Here is a 21,802-nt window from a genome sequence, read left to right as displayed (position 1 = left end):
AGAAAGATTGATACAAGTGTCATAAGATTACTATTTTATTTTGGCTACAGTTTTGGGGAAATGGACATGCTGGTCACTCTGGATTGAAGGCTCCCCACATCCCACACCCTGTGTCCATCTGACTACCCTGTATTCATCTTTCAAAGCCAAGCTCAGGTTTCATCTCTGGGAAGCAAGTCTTCAGTGAATCTACTTTTCTGGGCATCATCTTGTACCTTGTCGGGTTCAGGGCATGCTGCTCCCGAAAATGGCACCTTGGCATGCTGAATATTTTAAGCTGAAGGAGTTTGAGAAAATGGCAGTAACAGGAAGGTCATTCTTACCTGTTCCCTTTTGTCCCTCTTCCCTGCAATGAATCATAAAACCTGCTCATGAGAGGTGCCCTCCCTATATCCAGAAGAAAGGAACACCCTTATCTTTGAATCCAAAGGAACCCCAAGAAGAATCCCAACAAATGGGTCTTGCTAAGCTTGCCTGGTTTAATACACATATCCCATGTTCTTTAACCTATCATGTTTCCACCCAACTGCCCACTCTTCATCAAAGCCAGCATAAATATACTCAGCTGTAACTGCTTCTTTGGGTCTTCAATTCCTTATGGGATATCCCATGTCACATAAAACTTCTGTTAAATGGATGTGTAGGCATTTTCCTGTTAATCTGTCAGTTTAGTTTTCGGACCCAGCCAGGGGCCTTAAGAGGGTTGAGGAAAACTAGCTCTTCCCCTATAAACTGCATATGAATCTTCAAGTTTGACATTAATTGAGGGGCTAGTTTTTAGTTAAAATTTTTTTTCTAATGTTTTATTTATTCTTGAGAGAGAGAGAGAGAGAGATGGCTTGAGCAGGGGAGGGTCAGAGAGAGAGGGAGACACAGAATCCAAAGCAGGCTCCAGGCTCTGAGCTAGCCATCAGCACAGAGCCCAATGTGGGGCTCGAACCAATGAACCTTGAAGCCGGTCGCTCAACCGACTGAGCCCCTCAGGCACTCCTAGTTTTTAAATACTTATATTGTGCTTATTGCCTGACAACCCCTATTCTAAGCGCTTTTACATGTGTTTATTCATTTAAGTCTCATAGTGGCCACATGAGGGAAGTACAAACATTCAACCTATTTGCCAGATTACAATAGTATAGCCCAGAGAGGTGTAGTATCCTGCCCAAGGTCACACAGCTCATTGTAGTAGAGCCAAGATTCAGCTCTGGGTAGTCTGTCTACAGAACCTGAGTTCATAACCAGTGCACCACACCACCTCTCCTTAAATGCGAGAGCCTAATAACAGCTAACTTTCATCCGTCTCTTGATCCTGCCCTATCTTCGGGGAAAGCTGATACTCCCATGGGTTATTTCTTTAAGTTTATTTATTTATTTCGAAAGAGAGAGAGCAGGCAAGCAGGGGAGGGGCACAGAGAGAAGGAGAGAGAGAGAGAATCTTAAACAGGTTCTGCATTGTCAGCGCAGAGCCTGATATGGGACTGGAACTCATGACTTGAGCCAAAATCAAGAGTTGGATGCTTAACTGACTGAGCCACCCAGGCGCTCCCTCCCATGGGTTTTTCCATCTATGTTCATTGGTACTGCATCCTTGGAACTGTTCAGACCCCAAATCCTTGACTCCTCGACTCTTCTCTTGCTGTTACACCCACATCTGATTCATCTGCAAATCCAGACAGTTTTCCCTTCAGCATGGAGCCCGATCTGGAACTTCCTACCACTTTCATTGTGACTGTTCTGGGCTAAGCCACTGCTCTTGCTGGTCTGGATGATGGAAAGACACTTCCTGTAGGCTTCCTGCGTCCTTTTTTTGTCCCCCACCCCGGGCCATTCCCAGCACAGCAGCAGCCAGAGTGAGCCCTTTTGAAATCTGTCAGATCATGTCACACCTCTGTTCAGTGTTATTTGTATTTGTTCGTGACCCTGTACTTGCCCCCTTTACTTGAATACTCTTTCTTTAAATATCTACCTGGCGCTCTCCCTTCTTACTTCTGGTTTCTACTCAAATGTCAACTTGCTGATGAGGTTTTCCCTCACCTCCCTACATAACATAGCTCCATCTCCACTGCATTCTTCCTGGCCCCCTTACCCTGATTTATTCTTTTTTTTTTTTTCAGATCAATTTTTATTTATTTATTTATTTTTTATAATAGTTTATTGTCAAATTAGTTTCCATATAACACCCAGTGCTTCTCCCCACAAGTGCCCCCCACCATGACCATCCCCCTTCCCCCCTCCCCCTTCCCCTTCAGTCCATGGTTCGTCTCCAGTATTCAGTAGTCTCCCTTGATCTGTGTCTCTCACTCTTCCCCGCTTACCCTGATTTATTTTTATGCACAGTGCTCATATGACACTTACATTCACTTGTTTATTTGTATAATTTTTGCCTCTCTCTTGGTAGAATGTTAGCTCTGTGAGAGCAAACACTTTGACTCTTTTGCTCAGTGCTGTGCCTACAGTGCTGAGAAGAGGGCTTAGCATATGCTAAAGGCTCAATCCATATTATGGCATGAACAAAACCCATTAATGAGTGAGGTGACCACTTATTCTCTGCCAGTCACGTCTAGAAGTATGTTTATGTACATCATCTCTTTTGATCTTCACAAGCCCTCTGAGGCTCCCTAGGTGACTCTGGAACAATTATCTACCTCTGTTTGGCCTCAGTTTCTTTATCTCTGAAGTAACAGTACTTGCTTCTAAGAGTAAGTACGTATAAATCCCAAGAACAGTGCTTGGCACACAGTCCTTGTGCCAGGCGGGTTTCCTGAGAAGCAGAAGGAGGTTAGCAAGCAGGACGTGTGTGCTTGGGGGCAAGCAAGACCAGAGGGAGTGAAAGAAGCCAGGGTGGCCAGAGGGAGGAGGAGGTGACTACTGTCTCCAGGGAGTGTAGGAGTTGGAGAGACCCAGTAGAGCTGGCTTGCACTGGGACCAAGTGGGCCTGGCTTTTGCATTCCTGCATCACAAAGTCATTGGTTTCCGGCTTCTCTGGAAGGTGGTCTGGCCTTGGGCAAGGCTCTTCTCTAGGGTAGACTGAAGACCCCCACTCTCCCAGCAGCTGGAGAATGAGGGTGCAGTCTTGGATGTGTGTGAAGGTCTGGGTGCAGCATGCTGGTACCCCCTCCAGGAAACTTCAGTAAATGCTCGAGATCACACCTTCTTACTGCACTGCCTTAAGCTAGCAATCACCTAGCAATCACTTCCCTGAGAAGAACCTGCAGTTATGCCAGGGCCCATGGAGCGTGGGGCAAATGCCTTTCTTTGAGATTCTTAGCCTGTCTGCAAAGACTTCAGATTGGATTTGATCTATCAGCCTTTCTGCCTGTAGACTTCGTCCAGTGGGGGACTTGGCCAGATGCCCAATTACTTAGGACTGGCTGAGATGTCAGCCGGCTGTACCTCATTTCCTGTCATTGAGGTGATTTAGAACAAAACAGGGCGAGCCTTTTGAGTAGTCTAGGTGAGCAGGCCTGTGAGTTGTGCCATTTAAAGGACATCCCCCTCCTGCCTGGCATTCTACCATTAGAAATCCATTATGTATTGAAGCATTTAAAAAAGAATTCAGAGTGTCCTGTTCAAATGCAAATAACAGCAAAAGTTAAAGACTTAAGCCTTTGTGATGAAATACTTTTATATCTTTATTCAAAAAACGCTACTGTGTATGCCATTTTAAATTATTCAAAACACAGTGATCTTTCATTTGCTTTTAGTGAAAACAATCCAGATGCCGTCACTTGGGTATTTTCTTTCCTTTTTTTTTTAGTTGTTATTTTTAAGTTATTTTTTAAAAGTATTTTTGTTATATATATATATTTTGTTTTTTGAGAGAGAGAGCGAGAGCGAGCGTGAACAGGAGAGGGGAAGAGAGACAGACAGACAGAGGATTCAAAGCATGCTCTGCGCTGTTGGCACAGAGCCTGATGAACCCAGGACTGCAAGACTGTAACCTGAGCCAAAGTCTGATGCTTAATCTAGTGGGCCACCCAGGCGCCCCTCCTGCTGCAAAAATTTAAAAGGTGGGGCTGAAGAATATCTTTGTGGAAAGCATCCTGTGTCCAGAGCAAACAGTTGCCTCAATAGGGCTTCTTTCTCATCTTTGGGTCTGAAAATGGTCTGTGCAATGTGATACCCACTGGGAAGTGACTTGTCTAGTTCATGCAAAGGACCAGTGTTCAGGATCCTGTCTATCAAGTCCATTTGGTCAACTTGATATCAACAGTCTAGCCAGGGGCTTTGAGCCCAGAGAAAGCAGCTGTTGCTTTCCTGATGTGGTAGAAACCCTGATGCAGTAGAAACCTACCAATGTCTGAGCCGCTAGTTTCAAATTCTCTGGCAGAGACCACTCCCATTTTGCAAAATGTTGTGCCTTTTTCCCCTTAGATCTCTGGAGGAGTCGTTATTGGGTGGTTTATGATGAAGAAGAAAGTGTCATTTTCCCCTTTGAACGGAAAACAAGACTGGACTTGTTGGTTTCCGAGAGGAAAGTTTCCAAAGATCATTCTGCTAATGACACTCACATATTCACGGAACAGAGAGACACATCGTGTCTTTGGTTCCAAGGCTCCTGGTGACGACAGCAGGCTGCTCTGGGGGTGGACCCTGGAGGAGTCCTGGGGATAAGCTGTCCTTCCTGCGGCATGTCACAATGCTGCGCCATCTGTTTCTAGGAGGATTCCTGTAGCTGTGGAGGAGCCCACGAAAATCTCCTTGCCAGGTTCTCTCCAAATTCATCTTTTTCCCTCCTTGTGTGTGACAGCCCTCTATATAATAAGGCAGTTTAGGAAAAGGAGGACAGTGAAGACACATCTTAAAAGAAAAAAGATCTTCCTGTCACCCAGATTCTCTCCTCCCTGCCCCTCCCTTTGGTCCTGCCCAGGATGCCAGGACATGGCTCTCTCGGAGTTCATTTTCATTTCAAGGGCAGTGTAAAGGATGCTGGGATGCATTACTTAGTTTTCCACTGCCCTGGGCTTCCATTGGGCAGGGGCCCAATCTCCACTTTATTTCTCTTTTGTAATATCATATTCATTGAGGGCCTATCAATGCAAAAGTCCTGCTACCTGCTGCCTAGGAGACAAAGATGAAAATGAGACAGACCCTGGCCTCAAGGTGCTTCCAGTCTAAGCTCTCAGCCACAAGAGTAAGCGATTGTGGCAATCCTACTTTTGGTGGCTTAAGCAACGTTTTTTAAAAATTAAACATCCTTTGAAAGTTTACTTTGCCAAATACGTAGGAATAATTTCAACAGGAAAGCTGAATAGTGGAAAGGGTGTGTGGAGCAATTTCATCACCTGATTGGCCAGAGATGCCAGACTGACAGAATATGTGATATTCTACAGTAATGTGGGGAAGCCCCAAAGCCCCAGAGACCACTGCCCTGCCTCCCTCTGGGTGTGTGACTTTGGGTGATGCTCTTGGCCTATCTGGGTTCCTATATCCCAAACTCACCTCCCAGGTCTTTGTGAGGATTATATGAGATGGAGTGAGAAAGCTCCCAACATATAATACAGCTCATGAAAGGGTTTCTTCCTCTCCCCTGTCCTTCCCCTGATACTCTAGGATTTGGAGCAGAGCCCAGAACTGTACAAAACACTAGGCTCCAGCACTAAATATGTTTGCAATCCTGGCAACATTTTAGCCCTTTCTAATTACAAAGTTTATACTTTGCCAAAGCTGAATTAGGGGTGAGGATGGAGAGAAGGAGGGGGGGCTAATTATAGACGCTAATATGCTGCAGTGGGGGGAGGGGAGTGGAGGAGAACCAGGGGCCCCTCACACCCAGAGGCTGAGTAATTCCACAATAATTAGGAGATGCAGACAGGAATTTGGACATACTGGGGTAATTAAAAAGAATTATTATTTCAGGGAAATACATGGAACTGATAAGAGCAAGATGATTCTTGAGCCTCTACTGGTTTCCCTGAATTGGGAAGTGGGGTGGGGGGAGAGGTTTCTGGGGCGGGGAGAGCTACAGGATGAGAAAGTATAGGGCAGAGCTGTAACTGGACGGGGAGGACCAGGTGACCCTAGCCAAGCAGTATGGGGTAAGTCCATGGGCCCGAGCCTCACACAGTACTAGAGGAAGGGGCATTTCTGGAGCTGGGTAATTGCAAGACTAGAATGTAGAAAAATGCTGGTTAATTTCAAGAAGAAACATGCTAGACCCCCCCAAAAGGAGAGAGCACAGGTGAATCAGGACACCAGGACAGGACGACACGCTCACCCAGCCTGTCATGGTGCTCAGACTTGCTTTGGGGGCAAGTCGGGAAGGTCTTGGATCCTCCTTGAAATCATCCGCATCAGTTTGTCCATCTGCCAGTCTTTGTGTTCCTCGCAGATGTGTTTCTACAAACTTCTGGAAGACCCAGATTTTCTACCAGGGCCCCCTCCTGGAGCAACACATCCTTCATCTCATGCCAGTTATGTACTTTTACTTTTTGGGGTATATTCCCAAAGGTGCTGACAAACTGAAAGATGGAGAATATCTTATGTGCAGAGGGAGGACCCTTTGCTCGCAGAAAGCCTAGTAAAATTGCTATCAACTAGAATACATGGGCCATGAAAACAGAAACTTGTTATGTTCTTCTTGGGGGTTCCTAGCACCTGGGACCTACCACCTTCCATGTAATAGGACATCTCCAGACCTCATGTGTTTGGCATAATGTCAGAAGTTAAAGCAAAGAGGGTCAGCTGGAAAAATCTGCAGGCCACAGAAAGGGGTCTTTGGCTTCCTTTGCCTTCAAAGTTACCTTCAATTCTTTTATTGGCATCCTTGTCTAAACTATTTGTTCCTTCTTCTCTTGAAGCCAGGCTTTCAACCAGGAGAATTGTTTTTGAATCAGATCTATTTGGGGAAGGAAGAAAATGTGTCTGAAAGGCCCAGCAGGTTCTAATGGCTCTTCTTGCTCTGGGAGATTGAAGTCCGCCAGCAACATGACCTTACCTATAAATGCTCCCTTGGAGAGCCCAGTGTTGTGTTCTCTGAGCCTCCAGCAGATCCGGGTAGCACCAGGGATCCATTTTAACAGCTCTTTTCTTTGCAAAGGAGCTATTATTGCTTCTGGAAAAATAAAACAAAACAAACATTAAAACAACAACAACAAAAATCCCCCCAAAAATGTGCCCCCTTCCCTTCCCTTCCCTTCCTCTAGTCCAGCCTAAGATGTGTCTGTGCAAGCCTCACTCCCCCAGCTTCAAGGTGTCAAATTAGTTGAACACTCTCTGTTGTCTCTCAAGGATCTTCCTAGTCTGGCCCCAGCCTCTTTCCCACACTTCAATCCAGCCATCCCCCCAGACTTCCTCCAAGCTCCGTCTTGACTCATCAGCTCTGCTGTAGGTACATCATCAGATAGTTTGGCATCTCTGAAGGAGAGCAGAAGAGGCCACTGGAAAAGATGCCACGTCGGCATATTGATTTTTCTGAATTAAGGTTACTAAGGCTCCTCTGATTCTCCTTTGTTCCTCTGAAAGCAGGAAGTAAATCCCCTTTGTGAAAGGTAATGTTCCTTGTACCAGGAGGCTAGAAGGCACCCTTATCATCAGATATAGGGAATTTAGGGCCAAGAGGGTTGCATGAAGAAACGTTGTCATTTCTTAACTAAAACTCCTTTGTCTTTTCTTTTTTAAATTAAATCTATGCTTTTAAAAACTTTTCTTTGAGAGAGAGAAAGAGCGAGGGTGGGGGGGAGGGATCTCAAACAGGTTATGTGTTGTCAGCATGGAGCCTGATGCAGGGTTCAAATCACAAACCATGAGATCTTGACCTGAGCCAAAATCAAGAGCCAGACCCTTCAGTAACTGAGCCACCCAGGCACCCTATGTCAATTCTTTACAAATTTATTGTTTCTTTGTCTAAAAGGTATAAAAGCTGCCTGCTTTGGTCACTTTGAATATTATATTTTTATGGTGCTCCTGTACCATTAAATTAAATTCATTTTTCTTCTGTTAATCTGTCTTATGCCAATTATTAGGCCAACCAAGGAACCAAGAAGGCAAGAATGGGAAATTTTTCCAGCCCTTGCATTCCCCAAATTTGTAAGATTTGCTGTATAATTTTGTCAGTCTGAGCATTTACTTAGGGCACATACGTTCCTAAGTGAACATACAGGGATGTGTTTAGTTGTTGGGAAACAGTATACATACCCTTTGTTGAATGTACTTGATTGTAAGGTAGAGTGGAATTGTAGAGGAATGTTCTGGTATAGAACAGAGGGAGCCAGGATCCCAAGGACTTGGGTTGGGGGCTTCAAGCTGTCTGTCAGGAAGGCCCTCCCCGTGATATCCAGTAGATTCTTATGCACATTTAAGGCTTCTTCGAGATAGCACTGGTTTCTAGGAAGTACCCATCTGGCAAGAGGAGAGGAAATGGGGGTATAGGGGATCGAACTTATTATTTGTGTGACCGTGGCAAGTGACTTGACCTCTCTGAGCTTCCATTTTCTCTTCTATGAAACAGGAAAATAATGATATCTATCTTGTAGGGTTGTTAAGGTAAGTGAGATGATACGTTTTTAGTACTCAAGTGAGAAAATGTTACTTCCCTTCTACCAGAAGGCAGTGTTTTCTGTCTGGGTGGTATTTGTCATTTCTCCATCAATCATCCAGGATTCCTGAGATTTTTACCATATCCTTGGCAAAGATCGTACATCACTTGTACTTCCATATAGTTAAAAAAATGAACTCGTTCCTATTACCAGAATACATTTATTAAGAAAGGAAACGATATTAGTTCTCTAACCAGAGGGTAACTACAAAAACAAACACGATGAAAACAATACAGTGTCATGTTACTGATGTCCGACCAGATACTGTTCTCTGCTAAAGGCTGTTCATCTAATGCTTCTTCTCACTTTGTTGCAAAAGGGCAATTTGCTAGTTAGCAGGTAGGTGGTAGAGCTGTGCGGGTTCTCCGAGGAAGATTTTGATTTCCTTGACAATAGGAAGGGATTGAAAGGACAAAGAAAATATATTCGCCCTTTCTGTATGTGATTCAGTGTTATTCATTGCCGTTTTTGAAAACCCTTTGCTAGCAGATCAGGTCCCACAAAAAGGTAGCATCTTCTGCTTTGGCAAACATTGGCCTTGGGCATTGATCATTTAAGAGCAGAATATTAGCCCAAGACTGCAGAGATGGGAATCAGGTTCAGGATCTCCAGAGAAGGGAGCTGGCAAGGGTGGAGAGAGGTGGTCAAGACCCTGGCCTAGGAGGGGGAGGGGATTCAGGGCAGGGCTGCAGCAGACTAGAGTGCTGAAAATCCAGAGGGTCTTCCCTCTAAGGCAGCAGATTTGCTGCTTGTGGGGTGAGGTAAAGGCTTTTGTTGTCCTTTTGGCTCTGTGATGCGTTGCTGCAGGAGTTAGTGACTTTGTAGAAATGCATATCTGTGTGTTGGGCATTTATATAATAACAGCTGTCTTTATCCAGCTCTGTCTTGGTGATAGGCTCTATAGCGAGGGTTTTGACCATATTAACTCATTTAAGTCTCATAACACCCCAATGAATAAAAACCTGTATTCTCTTCATTTCACACATGAGGAAGCTGACACTTAAAAGCTAAGTGACTCTCCCTGATTCTCTGAACTTGATTGTCTGAGTCTCTGACACTTATAAAAGTGTCAGAGCTGGTATCTATAAATGTTTGTGGCGGGCAAGGATTTGTTTTATGACATTTCCCAAGGCAAGAAATCGCATTAAACATGTTTTTCTTAATCAAATTACAATAGTGTTGATAAGATGGCCATTATCAGTCTTGGTTAGGGGCTTCCTTCCCTACTCCACTGGACCTCTTAAGTGGTCCCCCAGATAGTGAGGGTGCCTGGCTCTTGGTCCGTGGCATGTAGCCTCAGTCTAGCTGTTACTTAGGACTATCCAAAGGAGCAAGCTTTTTGCCATCTGCTAGACAGTTCCAGTTTGAATGAAAACACTGACACCACTCAACAGTTCTTGATTCTCTTTACGGATTGTATGACTGGGTGGGACCCTTGTTGCTGACCCCAGAGCTGCAGGGTTAACAGCCTCTGGAGATGGTCCCCAGCTGTCCCTCGTCCAGAGTGCTACCTGCCAGAGGGACTGGGTTCCATCTCCTCTCAGGGTACTTGCTTTGTACTTCAAAGAGTTCCCCTCTGTCAGAGCTTGGGCACCTCTGCTACAGGTCAAAACACCAGCCTCTCTTCCTCTTCCCTCTAGCTTTGTGCTGGAAGGGTCTAATTGTCTGGACTTGGTTGAAGGTTTCTTGGGCTTTGCTTTTGAGTCAGCACACACACATAAATGTAACCTGCTCCCTGCAGAGAGAACCTAAGCCAGAGGTTCTTGACCTGGAGGAGGCACAAAATACCTGGAGACCTTGCTAATAGAATAGACTTCTGTCCCCTTTTTGTTTCAAAACATTTGGAACGGGGTCCAGGATTCTGTTTTTAACTGGCACGGAATGATTCTCCTTTCTCTTGCAGGTGATTTGAGGATGACACGGTGAAAAACACTGACCTGCCTTTAGCATGCAGAGGAGCAGAGGGAGAAAATTAGCACTTTAGGGGCTGCAAGGCAAACATTAATGTCTTAATAAATCATCCTGCCAGAGACAGTCACATAATATAAGTACATCTTGGCCATATGTAATATTATGGAAACTATTGGTATGATATAAATGTACATTTTACCTAGCATTTTCACCTACTATTATAGTGCGATCATTTTCTTCTCTTTCTTAATCAGTCCTTTAAAAAACATAATTTTATAACACCGTAATATTTAACTGTATAAATATGCTAACCTTTATTTAACCTGTTCCCTGTTGTGTAATACATGTTTGTTTTCCAGGTTTGATGTTGTAAATAATATTTTGATTAGCACACTTCTCCATAAATCGTTCTCTTGGTTTTGTATTTTAAAATGAAGAAGTATTCTGGGGTGTCTGGTGGGGGGGGCTCAGTCAGTTGAGTGTCCAACTCTTGGTTTCAGCTCAGGTTATGATCCCAGGGTCGTGGGATCGAGCCCTGCATCGGGCTCCGCACTGAGCCAGCTTGAGATTCTCTCTTTCTCCCTCTACCACTCCCCCTCTCTCCCTCCATAAAATAAAACTAAAAATATATAAAATGGAGAAATAGTCTGAACAGTTCCTATTACTCTCAGGGATTTAGCATTGCTTTAAAATACTTGCTGTTTTCCTCCCACCGAAAGATCAGGTGGTTTGGTTCTTGTTTAATAATCAATTGATTCTCACTCCTTGGAGACTAGCTTTCTGTTTTACTGCAATAGTGATTCGGTTGAGAAGAGAGAGAAGTACTTTTCCGGATGCGCTAGTGAGCAGATGCTGTTGTGAGTGGGACAAGGGCAGTAATTGCGGGAAGCCTCAGAAAACATTATCTCCCAACCCCAGCCAGATAAGACATGGTCTTTTCAGCCCTTGGGTTGGTGTAAGCTACCCCAGCAACATCAAGCAGTGTATTTCTAGAAGTTTTGCAGGTGGTCCAAACCTATCATATGGTCAGGAAGTTGATAACAACTCAGCCAGTCCTTGGAGCCCCAAACACCCCAGCCATCTCTGCTGGGAGCATGGCTTTAATAGAAGGCTCCTTAGGGAAGCAAAAGAGTGAATGAATGGGCTCTTGTGAAAGAGGGCATCTCCAGTCAGCTGATCTGACTTTTTTTTTTTTTTTAAACAAAGGTAAACCAGTTGGTCTAGTTACAGCAAGTACAAGGGCAGTCTGGTCCAGGGGCCATTTCAGACTTGCTTCCAGCCCAGCACTAAACAGCTATTAACCTTCTTTGATAAGCAAGTATTTTCAAAGACCTTCTGTGGTTAGAGGCTCTGTGTTTGGTGTAGAAGATGCAAAATTCAGTACAATCCAGTACATTATCTCTCCTAGAATTGCTTACAATCTCTTGGCAGAGAGACACATAAACAATTAGGACAAAATATAAGAGAGCTATGTGCATGATGCCAAGGGACCTCTTGGAATACTTCTAAATGTTGAAGAATAAAGAGCCATCCAGTGACCAAAAAATGGTTTATGAGGTTGCAAATGTTGCTCTTAAAAAGACACTATCCTAGATATTAAAATAATAACAATTATGTTTTAAATGTTATGTAGATGGCTCAAAGCACAGATACAGAAGAAAATGTTGAGTCTGAGACTGGAAAGGACCTTAAGAAGTCACCCAGCACAGCCCCTCATTTTAGGGACCTCAGAAAGTGAATGACTCATCCAAAGTTCCACAATGACTTGATGGTCAAGCTAGGACTATAATTCGGGTTCTGTGACTAGTGGTCCAGTGGTCTTTTTCTTACACAGCTGATACTATTTTATACTGAGTACCCCTGTCCTCTCTTAGTGCTCATTATTGGCATGACCTACACAGTCAGGATAGGAATTTAAGAAAAAGGGTTTGCAAAGCTAATGGACACATTGGATATCTCATTAGTATCCATCTGAGTCTGTTGACTTCCCCATGTCTTGTTCATGTAAAATAGAATTACAGTAAGGTTCTCAAATAACATTTAGTCAAGTTATACATTTATGTGCCTCCATTCCCCCTAAATTCTTACCAAATAGTTTCAGAAGTACCCAAGTCTAGCTCACGTATTGGTCTACTAGTCCTTCTGGTCCAGATTGTCTGCCATTTTCTTCTGCCATGACTCACTGGAGAGAGTTTCCCATCAAGGCCGTTTGTAACAGAAGACACAGCTGCTAATGATTCCTGCCAAGGGAACCAACAAGTGTTCCCAGCTTTCCAGGGGTGGGCATGTGCGTGCATGCGTGTGTGTGTGTGTGTTTGTGTGTGTATGTGAGTGTATGTGTGTTTCCTGGGTAGATCGTTAAGGTGGAATCACTGGGTTATTTTGTAAGAGCATGCTTAAAATTTCAAGAAATGGCCAAGCTGTTTTCCAAAGAAGCTGAACCATTTTTCATTCTTCGCAGCAACGCATGAGGGGACCAGTTCATCACATCCTTGCCAAGCTTTGCTATTGTCTATCTGTTGATTGGAGCTGTTCTGTTGGGTGTGCGGTAGATCTCATTGTGGTGTTAAATAGGTTTTTATTCAGTCTTTCACAGCTTTTAATATAGAGATGTGCAGTTTGAATCTTCAGAAGAGAATGGTGACTTGGGTATGCCTTTTTCCTAAACTTACTTGCTCTTAGAATTCTCTTTTCTTCTCTTCTGAAATGAGCCTGTTAAATGCCTAACATTCCACAGCACACATTTTGGGAAGCATTACATCACTTTATTATAATATTATTTTTAGCTTTTTTCTGTGTGATATTTAATTATGAACAAGTGCTTACTACCCATCATGCTGAATCAAGCAGTACAGACTCAGAGGTTTGTGGACTGTGAGAGGTAGGGGAAGAGGCTGATGAGGTGGGGTTGGCGTGTTTTGAGAGGCAGTGGTTTTCGTGAGAAACTAAATGTCACTTTGTTTTTGTCTGCACTTGATTTCCCAGCCCAGCCCAGATGGATCCCACATCTCAAGCAGAGCTAGGCTGGGCTCAAGCTGAGATCTTGGCTACATGTTAATTGTTGAGACGCAGTTAGATAATGATCATAATGACAGCAACGACAGTGAAAGTCAGATCAAGTTTCTATCAATCACATCTGTGCCAGGCGGCATACTAAGCCCTCTTCATGGATGATCTCATGTGGGTATTTTCATTACAACCATTTTACAGATCAGAAAATCGAGGCACAGATGGTTAATAGCTTGCATTCAGGTCAGAGGAAATGGCAGAGTTTGAAAAAAGGACTCAGACCTGGGGCCCTCTGACTCCAGAGTTTGTGCCTTTGAATCACTCTGCTGTACATACCCCCAGCCCCCAAAAAAGGCAGTATGAAAGAAGTCAAAAGATTTTTGGTTGTTTTAATTATACAGCAACCAGAGGATTCTGGAAGGATTTCCAGTCCACAGTTTGCTCCCCTGGAGTCACCAGCATCCTGGTCACCTTGCTTTCTCCTTTTCAACTGAGAGGAGGTATACCCTTGTTTTCCAGTGGGAGTTTCCTTGTGTCCTTCCTTCTCTTCCAGTCCCATGGCCACCATCTTTGTGTGGGCTTAATCCCACCTTGGATTATTCTCCCCCTCCCTCTCTCTCTCCCTCTCCCCCCCCCCCTCACACACACACACACACACACACACACACACACACACACACACACACACACTTCTACTTAGTTTTATCGTCCCTAGGTTTTGTCTTAAAACCCAGGTAGCATATCCCCACCAGGGAGATCTTTCTAGATCCCTGTTCTGTGTGATACACGGCTCTGCTCACTTCAACAACTGTCATGCCTCCCTTCGCTCAATGGAGCATTCCCCATCCCTGAGCAGGGCATTTAGACTGACTGCTCTTTGCTTCCCCACTGTATCTCCTGTAAGTCTCCCTTCTTGAATCATCTGCCGGGGGCAGGTGCTTCTTTGCTGCCCAAACAAGCTTAGCCAAGTGGTTCTCCATGACTTTGCTGATCCTTATTCCCTAGCCTGCAGTGCCTTCCTCTCCATTGCTGGCTTCATGGAGCCCTTCCCTGCCCTTGGAAGTCCCCAAGATGCTATTTCAGCCACATCCCAGCCCATACTGACCCATCCCTTTTCTGAATCCCTGGGGAGAGCCTATGATTATGATGTTTTCAGCATCAGTCTTGTTTACTGTGAAATGAGTATAATAATAGTCCTTGCCTCATTGGGTTGTTGTTCTGGCTAAAAGGCCTAAAGCACATGATACACTTAGCATAGCACCTTGGCAAAGCCACAAGGCAAGTATTCAAGTATTCAATAAATAAAAGATAATATTATTAATAATTAATATTATCATTTTTATTATTGCATGATGCTTTGTGTTGTTTTATCTGACTCTTTCATGAGGAGCAGACCTCTTGAGAATGGGGCTCAAGTCAGGTCAGTACCTATCACAATATCTTAAGCACCAAAGATCCTGGGGGATGTTTGTGGGGGATGGGCACCCAAAGCCCAACCTGGATGTCAGAAGCTTGATGTCACTCTTTGCTCTGCAGGCAGCTCAGCATGTGACCTTGACTTGTCTCTTTGGAGTCCAGTTTCTTCCACCTTGTGCATCATCTTTAAGCCTCTCTGTGAACTTGCTTCAAATCTAATCCCTAATTCTGGTTCTCTGTGTTTATTTGGATACATTCTTTTAAAAATTTTTTTTAATGTTTTTTAAAAATTTATTATTGAGAGATAGAGAGAGACAGAGCATGAGCATAGGAGAGGCAGAGAGAGTGGGAGACACAGCATCTGAAGCAGGCTCCAGGCTCTGAGCTGTCAGCACAGAGCCCAACGCAGGGCTTGAACTCACAAACCATGAAATTATGACCTGAGCCGAAGTCGGACACTTAACCAACTGTGCCACTGAGGCGCCCCTATTTGGACACATTGTTTAATTCCCTTGACGCCTTGGCTTTCCTCCTCCATGAAATGGAGAGTAATCTTGCTTCATTTTCGGCGGTGAGCATGAATGAGATATTGTTTTTCAGTGAAGGGTTGCTCTTGTGTTTTTCATTATTGATCTTTAGTTGACAAACACTTGGCTTGTCAACGGTGTTGAATGTGCTAATTTCCTCGGGCTGCCATTACCAAGTTTAACAAATTGGGTGTCTTAAAGAAATTCACTGTCATGGGTCTGAAGGCTAGAAATCCAAAATTGGGGTTAGTTCCTTCTGAAGACAGTGAGGGAGACTGTTCCAGGCTGTTCTGTTAGCCTCAGGCATTCCTTGACTTGTAGACAGCACACTCCCTGTGTCGTGTCCACATCCCTCTCTTCAGATGGCTCTCTGAGTCCACATGTCCCCTCTTTATAAGGCCATAGCAGTCATACTAGATTAGAGCTCACCCTAGTGACATCATCTTGATTCAGTTACTTCTATGAAGACCACTGGATTAGAGCTCACCCCAGTGACATCATCTTGATTCAGTTCCTTCTATAAAGACCACATTTCCAGATAAGGTTATATTCTGAGGTACTGGGGGTTACAGCTTCGGTGTACCTCCTTGGGGGATCATGTTTCTACCCATCTCACTGAAAGTGATTAATGGTTGTATTCTCTAGAAAATGCTTTGGTGGAAAAATAAGTTGACATTTCTCAGTGGAAGAGAAAACAACCCACAAGGATTCCTCCCTACTCTTCTTCGCTTCTCATTCATAGTAGTTCATTTCGCTGGATCAGATGAGTGGAGTCAGCTTTGATGAAGATCTGCTTCTTTCCGCAAAACGCCAAGTCTGGGACCTCTGCCCCCTGAGGCCGTTCTCATGTGTACTTTTAGAATTGCAAATCTATCATTTCTGGTTCATGACATTTTTGCAGAGCCCCCAGGATGGAAATAACACACCAGATCTCAGGCAGTTGGCATTCTCTCTCTCTCTTTTTTTTAATAGCACTCTGCAAAACTCTCATGCTGTAAACATTCAATTTATCGTCCTCCTGTGGTTCCTAAATGGATATAATAAAAACAGATTTAGAATATTATTCTGACATGATTCAGGCCAGCATGGTCTAATACAAATTTATTTACTGGGGTGGGTGAAAAATCTGAAAAGATAAAGTAGAATCAGTCCTTAGTAAATCTTTCTTGCTAGCGCTCATGATCCTTTCTGAGAAGGCAGCCCGCTGGAGTCCTTAGGATGTTTGTGGAAAATGCAGATTTCCAGGCCCCCCCACCACTTTGCAGGTTCAGAGTCTTTGGAGGAGGGGTCCTGGGATTTGCATTTCTAATAAGTCCCTTAAGCCCCTGTGGTTCTGGCCCATCCTTCATCTGAGAACCCCTGGTCTCTGGTATCACCCAGAAGACATGTGTTTTGTTTTTGAGTCACATGCATTCCAGAACTGGAGTCTATCCAGGGCTGAAGGTGAGGAGAGCTGGGCAGGCAGGTGTGGGGCAGGGCACCCAGGGGTTTGCCATCAGCATGGTGAGGATAAGTGTGTCCAGTCCATTGTGGGGTAACATCTGCTGAGCTTGGTGAGAAAGGTCCGTGTGGATTTCGGATGGGACAGGGAGGGTTGTAAAGGTTGAAGACACATATATGTGACAGTGGACGGGTTGAGCTGGGGTGTGGGTTTCTGGTGGCTCCAATGAAGGAGTCTGGAAGCCAGGGAGAGTTGAAGTGGGGTCCTCTGTGTGGGAGAGGCCTTTCCTCCACCCCTAATGGCTGCTCAGGGAGAAGCTGGGGAGCTCCCACCCCCACCCCAGTGAGCTGTGTGAAGACTCAAATTCTTGAACTTGAACCAGCCCCTCTGTGTGCTCTGGGAATCTGCATTCTACTGCCCTCTAGGTGATCTAATGTGACAGTCCCTCTGAATAGCATTTGGAAAGCACAGGGGCCATGGAAAGAACTGACTTTGGGAATCAGTGGGCCTGGCATTGCATCCTAGCTCATTGACCTTGACCTGAGTCCATCTGAGCCATAGTTTCTTTATCTGTAAAAGGAAGGCACAAATACTTTCTTCTTGTTTTTCTGAATGTTGTGAGAGTTTGGGCTAAGGGATGTGGCACATTTAAACACAGTTTCTGGCACATGGTGGACTTCATCAAGTGGTGGCTCCAAACCTTGTGAAAACTGAGATCAAAGAATGTAATTGGGGCAGGGTGGGCTAGTCACTGGGCATAAGAATCAACAGGTGGCCCTGGGGATTGGACTAGGCTCTGACAATACAGTGGTCTTGTTTCTAGAATTGGGGCTATAGAAAAAAAAAAGAGCAACGATAATGTCAGGGCTTCAGTAGTGTTTACAGGCAGGTCTTAGACTGTTCTAAGCATCTTATGAACAACTGTATGAGTTAGGTCCTATTGTTATCCCCATTTTACAGATGAGAAAATGGAGCTTTAGAAAGACATGAGCATGGTCACACAGTCCTTATGTAACAGAATCCAGCTCTCTGGCTCTGGGTCTTCAGCAGCTTATCTTGCCTGATTAAGTCAAGTACAAGGTCACAGTGGCCTTCAAAACATAGTGCTGAGTCTTTGGAGAAACAGTCCTGGATATCTGCCTCACCTTTCTAGATGTAAAATCATCTGGCCACTTTATAACAAAGTTAGAAAAGCTGGCATTTTCCCGAACAGAAGCTGATCTGTAATAAACCTACCCTCTTGGCAAAGGTTTGAGAAGTTCTAACAGAATATTTGCAGAACAAAATCGTCTTGTATTGTGAATCCCTTGCCTGCTTTCTATTTCATTCTTGTGTTGAGTTAACACCTTTCACACGTTCATCAACCCTTCAAAGGGCCTCTCTGACCACTGCTCTTTCTCCCCCTACTCTTTGGCCCACTGATTCAGTCCTTGGTCATTCCATATGAGTCTGAGTGTCTAATCAAGATTTCCTCCACCTACCACCTGAAGCACTGGCCTTAGTAAATATATGTGTTTAATTCTGAGAGTTTTTTGGTGAGAATTTCTGCATTTTGTAACACTCCTCTCTCCCTTCTCTGTACTCCCAGGGCATAACCTTCAGTAGCAGAACAAATCAGGCCAGCCAGCAAGCTGCCAAGTCCTGTGGGCTTCTTGTCAAGGGAAACAGCTGGCCCCATTTCTAATCAACATCTCCCCCACGAAAACACTGCTGGGTCACTGAAGGAGACGAGACCAGAATTTGAAACTTTCCAAAGACTTGCAATAGACACTGAATGCAAAAGGATTCTTACATTGTCCCAAATCTTCTGTTTGGGAGACTAGAGGGAGAATCACCCAAGGAGTCACATGAACAGATTCTACATTTAGACCTCTGCACATATAATGGGTAATGGTTATTGAAACAGCCCAAACCTCTACCACGGTGCGAGGGATATAGCTTGCAAGACCATCAGGCAGTCACAGAACCAAGGGATGGATGACTACAAGTACCAGGACAACTATGAGGGCTATGCCCCCAGTGATGGCTATTACCGTGGAAATGAGTCCAACCCGGAGGAAGATGCACAGAGTGATGTTACAGAAGGCCACGATGAGGAGGATGAAATCTATGAGGGCGAGTACCAGGGCATCCCTCACCCAGATGACATCAAGGCCAAGCAGGCCAAGATGGCGCCCTCCAGAGCGGATGGCCTTCGGGGCCAAGCTGACCTGATGGCCGAGAGGATGGAAGATGAGGAGCAGCTGGCCCACCAGTACGAGACCATCATTGAGGAGTGCGGCCACGGCCGTTTCCAGTGGATCCTCTTTTTTGTCTTGGGTTTGGCTCTGATGGCTGATGGAGTGGAGGTGTTCGTGGTGAGTTTTGTCCTACCCAGTGCAGAGAAGGACATGTGTCTGTCCAGTTCCAAAAAAGGAATGCTTGGTAAGTAGAAATTTCCAAAGATTGTTTTCTTTGTGGCATTAAATTATGAAGGGGAAAGAGCTGTTAAACTTGTATAGGACCTGTCACTATTAGACACCTTACATCTATCATAATGCCTTGCGATGCTATCACTTTACATCCACTTTGCCTTGAAGATACTTTTATCTCAGAGAAAATTAATTGGCTCAAGTTTACCCAGCTAGTAAGTATTGGAGCTTGGATCCCTGCTCAAGTCTGCCTGAATCTCACATTCAAGTTCTTTTTCCAAATCTCATTGCCTGTTTGAGAGTCAGGTTTCTCTCATCTTCATATTAAAACCAACCATCTTCTACATTCAAATGACAAATACATTTTGCCAGTGGTAGGCCAGAGGCCTCTTCCTTTCCGTCCTCTCTGTGTCCTTCTAGAATCCAATAGCATCTGCTACTGGTTTCTCTTGTCTGTAAGTGTTAGTGGGCTGACTGCCCATGTGCCTTGGGGATGCATGCTGGGCTGAGCACACCGCTGGAGCCCCTGCAGGCCTTTGGGAACTGCCCTGTGAGGCACAGATGGATTCCACAGAATGGAGGACCAGCTTTGCAAATCAGTACTGAGACTAGCACCATCAGAACCCAGCATCAGATATCAGAGCCCAAGACAAAGAAAATTTTGTGCAGTTAGAGAAAGGCTCAGCACGAATGTCATGGTGTAGAAGAGATTCATCATAATACAGACAAGGATTTGTCTTGATTGCTAAATGTCTTGCAAAACCTATCCATTCTCTAAATTCGTAACGCATATGACTGATTATTCAGCAAAGCACAGTTATTGTGAACTTACTCTGAGTCATGTTCTAACGAGCCCTCAAGAACTAAAAATCTAGCAACTTCGTTCATTCATCCAGCAGATATTTATTATGCATATACTGCGTGCCAGTCTCTGTGCTCAGCCCCTGGGGAGAAAATATTGAACCAGACAGACATAGTCCCTGCTTCTCAAAGAACTTACACACAGCAGAACCAACAGGAATTCTGTTAATCATGCGTTAACAAACACAGAGAGTTATATACTTACTGTAGAGATGAGTGCTATCAAATACCTCGTGTGGTTCTCTTCCCCAGACATAGCTTTAAAGTAAGGGTTGGGAGACATTTTCTATAAAGATCCAGATAGTAAATATTTTAAGCTTCACAGGTCCAGATAGTCTCTGTCACCACTACTCAACTCTGCCTCAGTAGCACAAAAGCAGCCATAGACAACACACAAACACATGGGCATAACTGTGTTCCAGTAAAGCTTTATTTGTAAAAAAAAGACAAAGGGCCGGGTTTAGCCTATGGGCTGTAGTTTGCTGGCCCTGATTCAAAGCCACAATTAATAAGATTAGGATATCAAATAAAGAAAACCTCTGCAATAAGCAGTCATTTCTGGAAGCTTTTAAAATTTGTTTTATCCATTTCTGCTTAACTAAGGGGCCATTTAAAATAATTAAATTGTGTCAGATATGATTGTTAGGGAATCAAAAGAGACCATGTATGTACAAGCAGAAGGAATGACTTGAAGAACAACATTTCTAAACACCAACAGAATTTTAGTTGCTTTTTAAAATTTTCTTTTTATTATTTTTTATGAAAATAAGTCTATGTGCCTTTAAATTGGAATCAATTTTTTTTAATAAGAGCAAAAACCAAAACAAATCCCAAGCTCCCAACCAAACCATACAGTCCCCAGTTGATCCAAACATTTTCAAGGCATTGATTTGCTCTGTGGTATTCTCGACGGAAACCTTAGGTCCTTGTTAGGCCAAATTGGCACTGTCAGTAATGATTTCACACCCTCTTGGTCTCTCTGCCACCCCGGTGCTTGGCAACCTCGTTAGCAGAGCTTTAGCGTGGTCACAGCTCCTGACGGCTCCCAGGGCATATGCTGGGAGTGGAGGGAACGTGGTTCTAATCCGTAAAGTTCTTGTTTGTGTAATTTTGTTTCCAGTGTTTGCTGAGAAGATGCTATGACTCAGCCCAAGAAGGTCAGGGAAGACCACCTGAGCAGAGATGGACTTCCCATGCACTTAGGGGGCCCCTTTGTGGTCAAGGAAATGAACCTGGGGAAGTGGATGATGGGAAGGCCTCCAGGGGCCAGCATTTCCACGTGCTGTTTCCTCTGACCTTCATGGTCACTATGGTGGCTAAAGGAGTTTCATCCATTTGTAGGTACCAGGAAATAGGCGTGGAGAGCTATGTCCTAGGTTAGACAGTATTCATTGCTGGAGCTGGGATTTCAACCCAGGTCTGTCTGATTTCCAAGTGTACAGTCATTCTGCTACATCATACTGCCCTTCTCTCATACATGATCTTTGGAAAAGACGTCATGCAGTGGGGCAGGTCTGCTTTCTACGTCATTGAGCACCTGGCAGATTACTTAGGGTACCACAGATTGCTTCCAACAGAGAGGCAGCATGGTGTGAGAAATGTTGGTGTGGGCGCTGGAGTCTGGCCACTAGGGTTTGGCCATTGGCATGTCTTCTATCAGCTAGTGACCTTGGGCTGGTCATAAATTCTCTG

General features: G+C 44.4%; 1 protein-coding gene across 4 annotated transcripts in view; it reads left to right on the top strand.

The window, feature by feature from the left end:
* The window catches only part of SV2B (synaptic vesicle glycoprotein 2B), a 193,966-nt gene that overhangs the window by 96,178 nt on the left and 75,986 nt on the right, over positions 1–21,802 (top strand). For all 4 annotated transcript variants that reach the window (XM_029952140.1, XM_029952139.1, XM_029952138.1 and 1 more), the window contains exon 2: positions 18,427–19,262. In XM_029952140.1, coding sequence (XP_029808000.1) covers positions 18,812–19,262 — 451 coding nt within the window. In that variant the 5' untranslated portion in view covers positions 18,427–18,811. The remainder of the gene's footprint in view (positions 1–18,426; positions 19,263–21,802) is intronic.

The sequence above is a fragment of the Suricata suricatta genome, chromosome 9 (assembly GCF_006229205.1).
Source record: "Suricata suricatta isolate VVHF042 chromosome 9, meerkat_22Aug2017_6uvM2_HiC, whole genome shotgun sequence".
NCBI classification, from domain to species: Eukaryota; Metazoa; Chordata; class Mammalia; order Carnivora; family Herpestidae; genus Suricata; species Suricata suricatta.
Note: the sequence above shows the minus strand (reverse complement) of the source record. Positions and strands in the feature narration are given on the sequence as shown.